The following is a 12,223-nucleotide window of genomic DNA, read 5'->3' as shown; positions in this document are numbered from 1 at the left end:
TGATGAACCAACTAATGAAGTCGAAAGAGAAGTTCGACATGAAGAAGTCAAAGGTGAAGCAAGTACAAGTAGACCTCAAAGAACAAGACACATGCCTGCAAGGTTACAATAATGTGTGATTACATCAGGTGATATGGTCGATGAAGAAGGTGAGCTGGTACATTATGCTTTCTATGCAGATGTTAAGCCTATCAATGCAGCTGAGACATTGAAAGATTCGAAGTGGATGAAAGCAATGGATGAAAAGCTGAAGTCAACAACACTTGGTCACTTATCGAATTGCCCCAAGACAAGAAGGCAATCAATGTGAAGTGGGTATACAAGGTAAAATTGAATCCCAAAGGAGAAGTGACTAGACACAAGGCGAGACTTGTGACAAAAGGATTTCTTCAGAAAGAAAAAATTGACTTCGATGAAGTTTTTGCACCTGTTTGTAGGATCGAAACTATCAGGTTGATTGTTGGTCTAGCAAACATGAACAACTGACAGATATGTCAGATGGATGTGAAATGTGCATTCCTTAATAGCCCCTTAGAAGAAGAAGTTTATATTGCACAACCAATTGGGTTTGTGAAACATGGTGAAAAAAGAAAGGTGTACAGGCTGCATAAAGCCCTGTACGGGCTCAAACAAGCTCCAAGAGCTTTGAACAAGAAAATAGATGGTTTTCGAAGGGAGAAGGAATTTGCGAAGTGCAAATCTGAACATGGAGTATATGTAAGAAGAAGCAATAGTGAATTGTTTATACTATGCCTCTATGTCGATAACCTGTTGATAATAGGTAGCTGCAAAAAGGAGATCGAAGACTTCAAAGGTGATCTCAACAAGGAATTCGAAATGTCAGATCTAGGTGACATTTCATACTTCCATTGGCATCGAATTCTACAAGAGTGGTATAGGTTTGATGATGAATTAAAGAAGGTATGCATGCGAAATTCTCAAGAGATTTGAGATGCAAGATTGCAACCCAACTTCGACTTCAGCTGAGCCCAGATTATAACTGTCGAAAGATTCAGATGAAGATGATGTTCATCCAACCCAATACAGAAGACTTATTGGGTCACTTCGATTCCTTTGTCACACAAGGCCTGACTTAACGTACAATGTAGGTATGGTGAGTAGGTTCATGCAGAAGCCAAAGGTATCACATCTAGCAGCGACGAAGAGGATACTAAGGTATCTGAAAGGAACTCTCGCCTATGGCATTTTGTTTCCTGCAGCCGATGAAGGAAAATAATGCAAATTAGTGGGATACACCGACTCAAATTGGTGTAGTGATGTTGAGGATCGAAAATCCACAGTTGGCTATGTGTTTATGCTAGGTGGTACACCAGTTGCTTGGAGTTCGAAAAAGGAGCCAGTAGTGACATTATCATCGTGCGAAGCAGAATACATAGTTGCGTCTCTTTGTGCATGTCAAGCAACGTGGATGGTGAATCTGGTCGAAGAGATAACAACGAAGAGTCATGGAGCAATTACCATGAAGATCGACAACATATCAGCTATCAATCTGGCGAAGAATCCGATAACACATGCTCGAAGCAAGCACAACGAGATGAGGTTCCATTATCTTCGAGAGCAAGTAGCAGATGGAAAGATTAATGTGGAACACTGCAGAACTGAGAATCAGATTGAACACATCATGACTAAGGGAGTGCATGTCAAAGTGTTTAGAAGACTTAGAGCTATGATGAATGTATATAGCTTAGACTCAATGAATTAGGTGGTGTGTTGAATTGTAATTCCTTGTGTCGAAGCAGGTTGCTCGACAGAAGCAAGGAAGTGTCGAACCACCTAGTGTGTTGAGTAATGTCTGTTATTTTGGGCTTTTATAATTTTACGTTTTTATAGTTGTGGGCTTTGGTTTGAGGTCCAAGTTAACCTAAATCTATAAATAGAGAAAATTTTACCTTGTACCCCTACAGTTAGCCCCATACCCCTACAAAATTTTAAAAATTCCCATTCTACCCTTAAGTGGTTTTAAGCAATTTACCATTTCATTTTTACCATTCAGTTGAAAATTTCAGAAATTACACTTTCACACCCCTCGCACCGGAACTCCTGCAAAAAGACTTCCGGTATGTATTTTTCCCAAACCGGAAGACTTCAAGAATGAGTTCCGGAACACATAAATCAATGAACCGGAACACTTCATGAAAGAGTTCCGGTTCAATCAGAAAAAATTTACAAAACCGGAACACTTCTTGAAAGAGTTCCGGTGAACAAATTTATACATACCGGAACTCTTTGGAGAAGTGTTCCGGTTTGTATTATATGTGTTTCGGAACTCTTTCATGGAGTGTTCCGGTTCGCTTTTTTTTTATTTTTTTTTAAATTTTTTTTATTTTGCAGGAATGGAAAATCTTCCCCAAATATGTGTAGATACTACTGATGCGTTTATGACGACGGAAAGATTTGGTACACGAGAAGAGGTTATCAGATGGATTAAAGAGGTTGGAATCAATAATAAAGTAACTGTTATTATCAGTCGTTCAGATACTGAAACGGGGAAGAGAGGGAGAAGTAACAAAATAATATTTGGTTGTGATAAAGGTGGGAAACACAAGATTAGTGATAGTGGTACCCAAAGTGCGTCCAAGAAATGTGGATGCCCATTTAAAATCAGGTCGACTCCGGCGAAAGATGGATCTGGTTGGAAGATTGATGTAAAATGTGGGTTACATAATCATGGTTTACCTGATAGATTAGAAGGTCATTCGTTTATTGGTAGGCTGACCACAGATGAGAAGCAATATGTCGCTGATTTGGCAAAGAGACATGTAGCACCTAGACACATATTGTTTTCCTTGCAAGACAATTATCCTGAGAATGTCACTCGGATTACGCAAGTATACAAGCATAAGAGTGTGATACAAAAAGAGATAAGAGGTCCTAGGAGTGAGATACAACATCTGTTTAAGTTTATTGAGGATGCAGGGTATGTGTATTGGAGTAGAAAAAAGGATGACTCGGAAGTGGTGAGAGAGATATTTTGGGCACATCCTGATTCAGTTAAATTGTTGAATATTTTTGCGATTGTGTTAGTTATGGATAACACCTACAAGACAAACAAATATAGACAACCTTTGTTTGAAATTGTTGGCATGACATCGACCGAGTTGACTTTTGCTGTTGGATTTACGTATATGGAGTCTGAGCAAACAGAGAATTTTTGCTGGGTATTGGAGAAATTAAAAGAGTTGTTTGTGAAGAAAGACATGTGTCCACAAGTGACTTTGATAGATAGAGATATTGCTTTGATGAAAGCAATTGAAGTTGTGTTTCCCAGCTCGATTAATTTGCTATGTAGATTTCACATTAACAAAAACGTTGGTGCCAAATGCAAACAACATGTGGTGAATGACCTGCAAAAGACGATAGACACATTATGGATGGAAGTTGTCTGGGTTAGTGATGAGGTTGAGTATGGTCAGCGGTTGCATCAACTTGAGCAAGCATGTGTTGATTGTAGTGGATTTATTAATTATGTGAAAGACACATGGTTGACTCCACATAGGCATAGATTTGTTGGAGCATGGATTAATCGAGTGCTACATTTGGGTAACACAACGACTAATCGGTACGTCTTATAATTTTGTATGTGTTATTTTTATATCTAATATTATTTCTATGTAATTTTTATGTGTTATTTTCAATATTTTTAGGGTTGAATCTGCTCATTGGAAGTTAAAATAGATGTTAGGAAACAGTATAGGTGACATGGTCAAATGTTGGGAAGCCATGAATAACAACTTGAGGTTACAACTGGGAAACATTAGAGCTTCTTTTCAAAAGAGTTTTTACGAACCGGAACACTTCAAAGAAGAGTTTCGGTTAGTAAAAAATAAAATGACTTCCGGAACACTTTCTTAAAGAGTTCCGGTATACATCATCCAAACCGGAAGTCTTTAAGAAAGACTTCTGGTATACAACAATCCAAACCGGAAGACTTTCTAAAAGACTTCCGGTTCAGTGCCCCTAAAAGGCAACAAACCGGAACTCTTTAGAGAAGTGTTCCGGTATACATTTAATGAACCGGAAGACTTACTCTGAGTGTTCCGGTTTACAATGCAAAAAAGCCAAATATTTCTTTTCTCCGGAACTCTTCAACGAAAATGGTAAAAAAAAATTGAAATGGAAAATATACCCTATTTATATGAGGGTATTTTGGTCAAAAAAATTTAAATGTAGGGGTATGGGGCTAACTGTAGGGGTACAAGGTAAAATTTTCATAAATAGAGGGAGTAACCCTTATTTTTGTAATGAAGAGAATAGAGTATTCATAACACTTGTAATTCACAGTATTTTGCAGTTGCAAAGTGAATAAGAAGTTTTTCATAATTTGTGGATAAAGAGAAACTCTGGAGAATTTTATTACTCTTCTCCTTCATCGTTCTTTATCCTCTTTCTTTCTCCATTGTTCTTCTCTTTTCATTGCTATTATATGGATAATAACAATCTTATTCATCAAGATTAATTGAAATTCTCGATGTATTTAGGGGGATTTCCAAGATATATTAATTACAAAAACTTCAAACATTTCTTCCTAATTTGTAATTATCATAAGAAAAAAATGTTTTTGAAGTATTTGCATTTTAAAGACAACATTTTAAAATTAAAAAACTATAATAATCAATTAAATGCCTTGCTAGAAACGGCAGAAACATTTTTGTTTCGTTGCCGATTTTGTTGATTTTGAATTTGTTAGACGCAATTTCCGTTTATTTCTTTGGTATTTTTCCTTCTTTTTATATTAATATACTATTATAGATAGGATCATTAGGATGTGTAGTGGGAAACTAGTTGAAAATACACATTTTATATTGATGTCTTTGAATATACATTTTATAACTTGTGTTGAACGGAACCATTCATCGTGTGATAAACATATAACCTGTGTTGAATGGAGATATTCATCTAAAAGTACATATAAAACGTTGGAAATTTTCAAACTCTAAAGTTATTATTGTATTAATTGAGATTATATTTAATAATAATAATAATAAATATATTTAATAATATAAAATAGAGTTTACATTTAGAGACCATTTTATAAATAATTGTTCATAATCATGGACCATGAGATATGACCATTTTTTAAATAGAATTTTCAATGATTTATCATTGGAGATCGGATTAGGTGAATGTGGACTATTGGAGACCGAATTAGGTGAATGTGAGGATGAAACACTAAGTATAATCTCTCTCTCTCTCTCTCTCTCTCTCTCTCTCTCTCTCTCTCTCTCTCTCTCTCTCTCTCTTCTCTCTCTCTCTCTCTCTCTCCCTCTCTCTCTCTTCTCTCTCTCTTCTCTCTCTCCTCTTCTCTCTCCTCTCTCTCTCTCTACTCGCGCTCTCTCTCGCTCTCTCTCTCTCTCCTCTCTCTCTCTCTTCTCTCTCTCTCTCCTCTCTCTCTATCTCTCTCTCTCTCTCTCTCTCTCTCTCTCTCTCTCTCTCTCTCTCTCTCTCTCTCTCTCTCTCTCTCTCTCTCTCTCTCTCTCTCTCTCTCTCTCTCTCTATCTCTCTCTCTCTCTCTCTCTCTCTCTCTCTCTCTCTCTCTCTCTCTCTCTCTCTCTCTCTCTCTCTCTCTCTCTCTCTCTCTCTCTCCTCTCTCTCTCTCTCTCTCTCTCTCTCTCTCTCTCTCTCTCTCTCTCTCTCTCTCTCTCTCTCTCTCTCTCTCTCTCTCTCTCTCTCTCTCTCTCTCTCTCTCTCTCTCTCTCTAATCATAGAAAATTGATTTACATATTACTCTCTTATTATCTTTATCTTTTTGGTGTTTGATTTATTACATTCAAAACTTTCAATTAATATTTTTCTAAATGGTATTCACCAATAAAAGTTATGTAAAATAACTATGTTAATAGGAGAAATTGAGAAATCTTTGATTTGAAACTTATTTAATGTTAACCATACATGTATTTTTTAATGTGAATATTGTCTATTGACATCTTTTATTTAAATGGAAGAATACTTTATATATAATATGTTTCTTTAGATTCAAGATATCTCACATTTTCTAAGAGGAAAATACATATGTAAATAGATTATCCAATGTAGTTTTTTTTATCATAACACTAGGTGGAACTCACTTCTTATATTTGTGCTTTTGAAAGTATTTTGAAAGATAGATGAAAAATGTCCACCTATCATTTTTGCAAGGTGTTTGATAGGTTAAGTTTTATGTTCTCTATCCTTTTTTATTTTTCTTTTTTATTCAATAATTTATCTTTATTATTAAAATAATAATTTTTAAAATAATTTTTTTCTGACTGAGAAATGATCAAGCACTAAATTAAAAAGAGATTGGTCATTCCTTGGGTTCAAGAGTGTCCAAAAGTAATTTTGGATAGGACAGTGTATCTTATCGAAGTGGTTTGTATATCTAATTCTAATTGAATTTGGGTTTTTTTATATTCATTTTCACCTTTATATTTATATTATTTACAACTCAAAAAATAAACAAAATGATTTATCATTTTCAATAGAATGTTTATATTAATTCGTTTTAAAAAAAAACAAATTTGTTCTATTATTCCATGTCATTCCTTGTGGATACGGCATTCGGTGTTGAAATCAATTGCGTCGACATAAGATAACGCTGCAAAATTTAAGACTTATACCAAACAATCTCAATAAAATCTCAACTATCTCTGTCAATCATAATTGAACTTTCTTTTTTTGACAAAGTATTCTTCTGTACACCATTTGCTATATATAGCATAGTCTATGATATATTATTATCATATATCACTCATCTTGCTAATTATAATTCCTACATCGTCTTCAGGTTCAATAACATGTCGAGAAGGATCGACAATATTGTTCTTTGTTTACTCTTGTTTTGTGTTCATGTCGCACTAGTTTTTGCTTCAAGCTCAGAATCAAATAATGTAAGATACAATTCTTCTTTAGTGTTTGTCTTTTGAGATTAACAAATGAACTAACTTGCTTCTATTTGTTAACTAGTGGCTAAGTCATGGTGGAGATTTATCCAACAGAAGGTATGCATCCATGGAGCATAAGATTAATCCCATAACAGCACCACACCTGAAACTGAAGTGGAAATTCTTTGCAGGACAAGATATTACGGCGACGCCGACGATATATGATGGTGTAATTTATTTTCCGAGTTGGAATGGTAATATTTATGCGTTAAAAGAAGATGATGGGTCAGTTGTTTGGGAGAAAAATGTGAAGGAGTTGACAGGTTTAAATGCAAGTGTGTTTATTTTTAATGCAAATGGAACGGTTTCTAGAGTGAGTCCAAGTGTGGCTGGAGATTTATTGATTCTGGGAATTTATGGACCAGCTGTTATTATTGGTTTGAATAGAACAACTGGTGAGCTTGTTTGGTTGACAAAGTTGGAGAGTCACTATAGATCATTTATTACCATGTCTGGAACATATTACAATGGGTTAGTATCCTCTTACTCTTGATCTTGTTTTTTTTTAATGTTTTGAGAATCGGATCGAGCTGGTTCTGGTTCTGGTTCGTAACTTGATTGAAGTTTGGTTCGATTTGTATAGGAGTTACTATGTTGGAACATCTTCACTAGAAGAACAAGTAGCAATTGATAAATGTTGCACATTTCGCGGAAGCTTTGTGAAACTTGATGCTAAAACCGGTGCCATCTTATGGCAAACGTACATGTTGCCGGATAATAAAGGAAAACAAGATCAATATGCAGGAGCCGCTATCTGGGGAAGTAGTCCTTCCATTGATGTTTATCGAAAACATGTTTATATTGCCACTGGAAATCTCTACTCTGCCCCACAAAACATACTTGATTGTCAAGAAAGACAAAATAATCAAACTACTCCGGTTGAAACAGACGAGTGTATCGAACCAGAAAACCACTCCAATTCGATGCTGGCTCTTGATTTGGACACTGGTAAAATCAAATGGTTCAAACAGTTAGGAGGCTTGGATGTATGGTTTATTGCATGTAACAACGCTTCAACTCCTAACTGTCCGCCTCAAGGTCCATTACCAGATTCTGATTTCGGAGAGGCGCCGATGATGTTAACTACATATGTAAACGGAACACAGAAAGATATTGTTGTTGCTGTTCAGAAAAGTGGATTTGCGTGGGCATTGGATCGCAATAACGGAACCCTTCTATGGTTTAAGGTAACAACACTCTCTCTGATAGTCTAATATCAGAAAACATGATATTGAATGTCTTAACTAATTTAATAATGAACTCGAAACATTGCAGCAAGCAGGGCCTAGTGGAACGGGCGGAGGAGGAATATGGGGTGCATCGACCGATGAAAGAAGAGTTTATACCAATAGTGCGAATTCAAATAAGGATAATTTCCAACTTTTACCGTCAAATTTGAATACAACAACGGGAGGATGGGTCGCGATGGATCCTAGAAACGGAGAGATTCTATGGTCCACGGCTAACCCTGGAAATAGTACAGTTAGTGGCCCTGTCAGTGTGGCAAATGATGTTCTTTTTGGTGGATCCACTGATTTATCAGGACACATATACGCAATCAACGCGCGAAATGGAAAAATCTTATGGTCTTATGCAACTGGAGGTAGCGTGTATGGAGGCATGTCGATTAGCGATGGATGTGTTTATTCGGGTCATGGATATAATGTATCTCTAGGAGTTTTCTCTAACTATACCGGTGGAACCTCGCTGTTTGCCTTTTGTGTCTAAATAGTTTATGTTCTTCATCATTGTCTAGAGGTAAAATAAATAATGTATGACAATGATACTCAAATTTGTAAAGTTTTATGAGAGGTGTGCAATAGTAGTATCATCTTCAACTTAATGTGTGACAGCATTTGTATCTTACTAAATGCAGACCAGTTTGATGCAATAGTAGTATCATCTTCAACACAGTGATAGCAGAACTCAAATTCTAAAAGAGCATATTAGAAGCACTCAAACAAACTTAGTCAATGTCTCAATCAAGATGTCATTATTTACATTGAAGCATTCATCCCATTGTCAATCCAAAAAAGAAAACTTGAAACAACAAGACTTAAACCCACCACAATCACATTTTTCTAATTCCACATTTTTTGTTACAAATCTTTCTCTTTTAAGCCTTTCCTTTATCGGGTGTGAAAAGTGTAATTTATGGATTATAAGTTAGTCTTCTAGCAAATTCCATCGAAGTCACAATTTGTGTAATTATCGAAATATGTTAGCTTGTTGGTTAACTTGGTATATTGAATTTGGTCAATCTATTGAACCAATTATTTAGTATGTTAGTTAAAAGTTAGGGTTTAATTTTCTTATAAAAATAGCATACTAGTCATCACTTCTTCATCAATTCCTGATAATCCTAATTAAAGGGAGAAAGTGGTGTGGTTAAGATTCAATTGTAAACATTATTCTCTAATATGTAATTGAATCAAGAATCCAGTTTTTATACCACCTTGAATTGTTTTTTCTCTTTCTTCTCTCTTTCCTTTTACCTTGTGGATTTCTTGTAGATCAAGAAACCGATCATACTCTGTTTCTCAGTCATCGATTTCACAACAAATTGGTGTAGTGAGTGTGGAGGATAAGATGTCGTCAACAAAATATGAGATTGAAAAATTCACCGGTGTAAATGATTTCGGTTTGTGGCGCTTGAAGATGGAAGCCCCACTAGTTAAGTAGGGTTTGTTAGAAGCGTTGAAAGGATCGTAGAAGATGGATGCTTCCCTAACGGAGAAGTAGAAGACGACGATGATTGAGAAAGCCCCCGGTGCCATTATATTGAGCCTTGGCAATAAGGTTCTCCGGTAGGCCTCGAAGAAGAAGACGACAACGGGTCCCGTACTTAGCATGTCCCTTGCATGTCATACTGTTGCATGAGATTTGGGAGTGTCTGAGGCGGATATGCAGGAGGAGTTTGGCATCAACAAAGGACACACACCTTTGTATGTCTTGGCTTCAGAAGACGTACGACGGGCTTGTAGCGATTGGGAGTTATGAGGCAACCGCTAAGACGTACATATTACATATAGTAGCATGTACTCTCTTTGTGGACAAGTCTAGTGTTTATATCGATGCCCGATACGTGTGCCTCTTCAGTAGGCTCGAGGACACTAGTTGGATTTGGGTGTGTGCTGCATTGACACTTCTGTATACAGCCCTTGAAGTGACGACGGTCTTTGAGACCAAACAATTTGTTAGCTATTTGAGTCTGTTACATGTATACTTGAAATTTTCATTTGTTGTTGATTTCTTATTTAATTGTTACGAATAACATTTCTTATATATTATGTGATATGTCTCTATTTTGATATTCGTGCTAGATATACGAGCATTTCCCCATCATCTGTGACAGGAGGATGCAACATTTCTTAACGGGGTCCCCACGAGCGAAGAGATGGAAGACCAGACAGGCACATCCCGATGGTGTTGCTGAGTACAGGAAGAGGCTCAATGCGCTGATTGTAGATGATGTCATATGGACACCATACATTGGTCATAGAGTCCACTGTGAGTTTGAGGAGTCGTCATTATATTCAGGTTATATGCGGTGGGAGACCATGGTTGCTAGACACTTGCTTGAGAGGTGTCCGCGATAGTATGGTTATGTTTAGAGTATTCCACTATCATCTCCATATATACCATCTGCAGGTATTGATCAGTGGTTTTAGAGTAACTTCATCAGCTTCGGTCGTGCCATTAGAGATCGAGCAATTAAGGTTCATTACCCATTATAATGTGAGGATGGTTACTTAGAGTGGTACCTCACTGTATCACACCCTTAGATCATCTCACCTACTACTGATATAGGGTCTTTTGATGTTGGGGTACCTGTTGATGACGTGCCTGTTGGTGTAAGCCCTAGAGGCCAATACTTTTGGTACTTGTATCGAATTATTTATTAATAATAAAAGGCTTTTTCTTTATTATGGTTATTTAATAAAGTCCCTAGAATAGCTAGTCCGTTTAATGTATCAAGTGTGACTTGATCATGAGAGCACATTAAACATAAGGACAATATTCTTAAAGTATCCGTAGTCGAGCTTTAGTGTGAAGTGGGATAACATTAAAGCATTAAGACTATTATGTTTGTAGACTGATGATCACATCTCATGGATCATGGATAAAAAGTTATCAAGTCTTAAACATAGGTATGAATATTAGGGGTAATATTTATACCGGATTGACCCGCTATGAGAATACTATATAGAAAGTTATGCAAAGTGTCATAAGTTATTCTCATGGTGATAATGGTGTATACCACTCTTCGACCTGAAACCACTATGGACCCTAGATGTGGAGTCGAGTGCTTTATTGTTGATCCAACGTTGTCCGTAACTGGATAACCATAAAGACAGTTGATGGGTACTCCACGAAGCATGCTGAGGGACATGAGTGACCTAGATGGAATTTGCCCATCCTGCATAACAGGATAAATGTCTATGGGCCCAATATTGAACTGGACAAGGATGATACGGTCTATGCCTTGTGTTCAATATAGACATAAGGGCAAAAGGGTAATTATACACATAAGTATTATCACAGAAGGTTTTGTCAGATCACATGACATTTTCGTGTCTTGGGTAGCAGTGATGTGTTCCTAGATACCGCTCACTGTTTATTATGTTAAATGCGTGATTTAATATAATTGCCAATGTCACAAAAACCTACAGGGTCACACACAAAGGACGGATTGATGAGAGATAGAGTAACTAAGGAATACCGTAAGGTACGGTGCCCTTAAGTGAATTATAGAACATCGTAAGGTACAATGTACTTGAGTAGAATACGAAATATGGTAAGGTACCATGGGCTTAAGTGATTTTGGGCATATTATAAGATATGGGTCAAAATACACTTAAGTGGGCTTTTTAGCTTGAAGCCCACACAAGTGGTTCTATAAATAGAACCCTTGTGCAAAAGCATTCATTAGCGGTTGCATTATTTTCGTTTTCTCTCTCTCTCTCTCTCTCTCTCTCTCTCTCTCTCTCTCTCTCTCTCTCACACACACACACTCAAAGCCTTCATTCGTACCAGCTAGCACTGAGATTGAAGGAATCCGTTCGTGTGGATTGAGTAGAGACGTTGTCATCGTTCAACGTTCGTGATCGCTCCGTGGATCTGCACCAAAGGTTTCAATCGTCACAAGAGGTAAATATTCTATCACTGATCATGACCATTCGTAAGGATCTCTAAAGGAGAAAATTTTAATTTCCGCTGCGCTTTGGATAGCAATTCTCCTTCAGTGGTATCAGAGCCACTTACGAAACCATGAATCGAAT

The 12,223-nt window shown here is 36.8% G+C and overlaps 1 protein-coding gene across 1 annotated transcript; it reads left to right on the top strand.

Annotated features, from left to right (window-relative positions):
- Positions 1-6,710: 6,710 nt before the first annotated feature.
- Positions 6,711-8,994, top strand: LOC127128535 (uncharacterized). Its single transcript, XM_051057879.1, has 4 exons — positions 6,711-6,887; positions 6,964-7,412; positions 7,525-8,128; positions 8,217-8,994. Exons 1-4 carry the CDS (start codon positions 6,795-6,797, stop codon positions 8,667-8,669), a joined length of 1,599 nt encoding a protein of 532 aa, XP_050913836.1. The 5' UTR covers positions 6,711-6,794; the 3' UTR covers positions 8,670-8,994.
- Positions 8,995-12,223: the final 3,229 nt, after the last annotated feature.

The sequence above is a fragment of the Lathyrus oleraceus genome, chromosome 3, assembly GCF_024323335.1.
Source record: "Lathyrus oleraceus cultivar Zhongwan6 chromosome 3, CAAS_Psat_ZW6_1.0, whole genome shotgun sequence".
Lineage (NCBI taxonomy): Eukaryota > Viridiplantae > Streptophyta > Magnoliopsida > Fabales > Fabaceae > Lathyrus > Lathyrus oleraceus.
Note: the sequence above shows the minus strand (reverse complement) of the source record. Positions and strands in the feature narration are given on the sequence as shown.

Coding starts and splice junctions, on each gene's coding strand:
- LOC127128535 (XM_051057879.1), top strand. CDS start 6,795: ATGTCGAGAAGGATCGACAATATTGTTCTTTGTTTACTCTTGTTTTGT. Junction 7,413..7,524: donor TCTGGAACATATTACAATGG/GTTAGTATCCTC, acceptor CGATTTGTATAG/GAGTTACTATGTTGGAACAT. Junction 8,129..8,216: donor GAACCCTTCTATGGTTTAAG/GTAACAACACTC, acceptor GAAACATTGCAG/CAAGCAGGGCCTAGTGGAAC.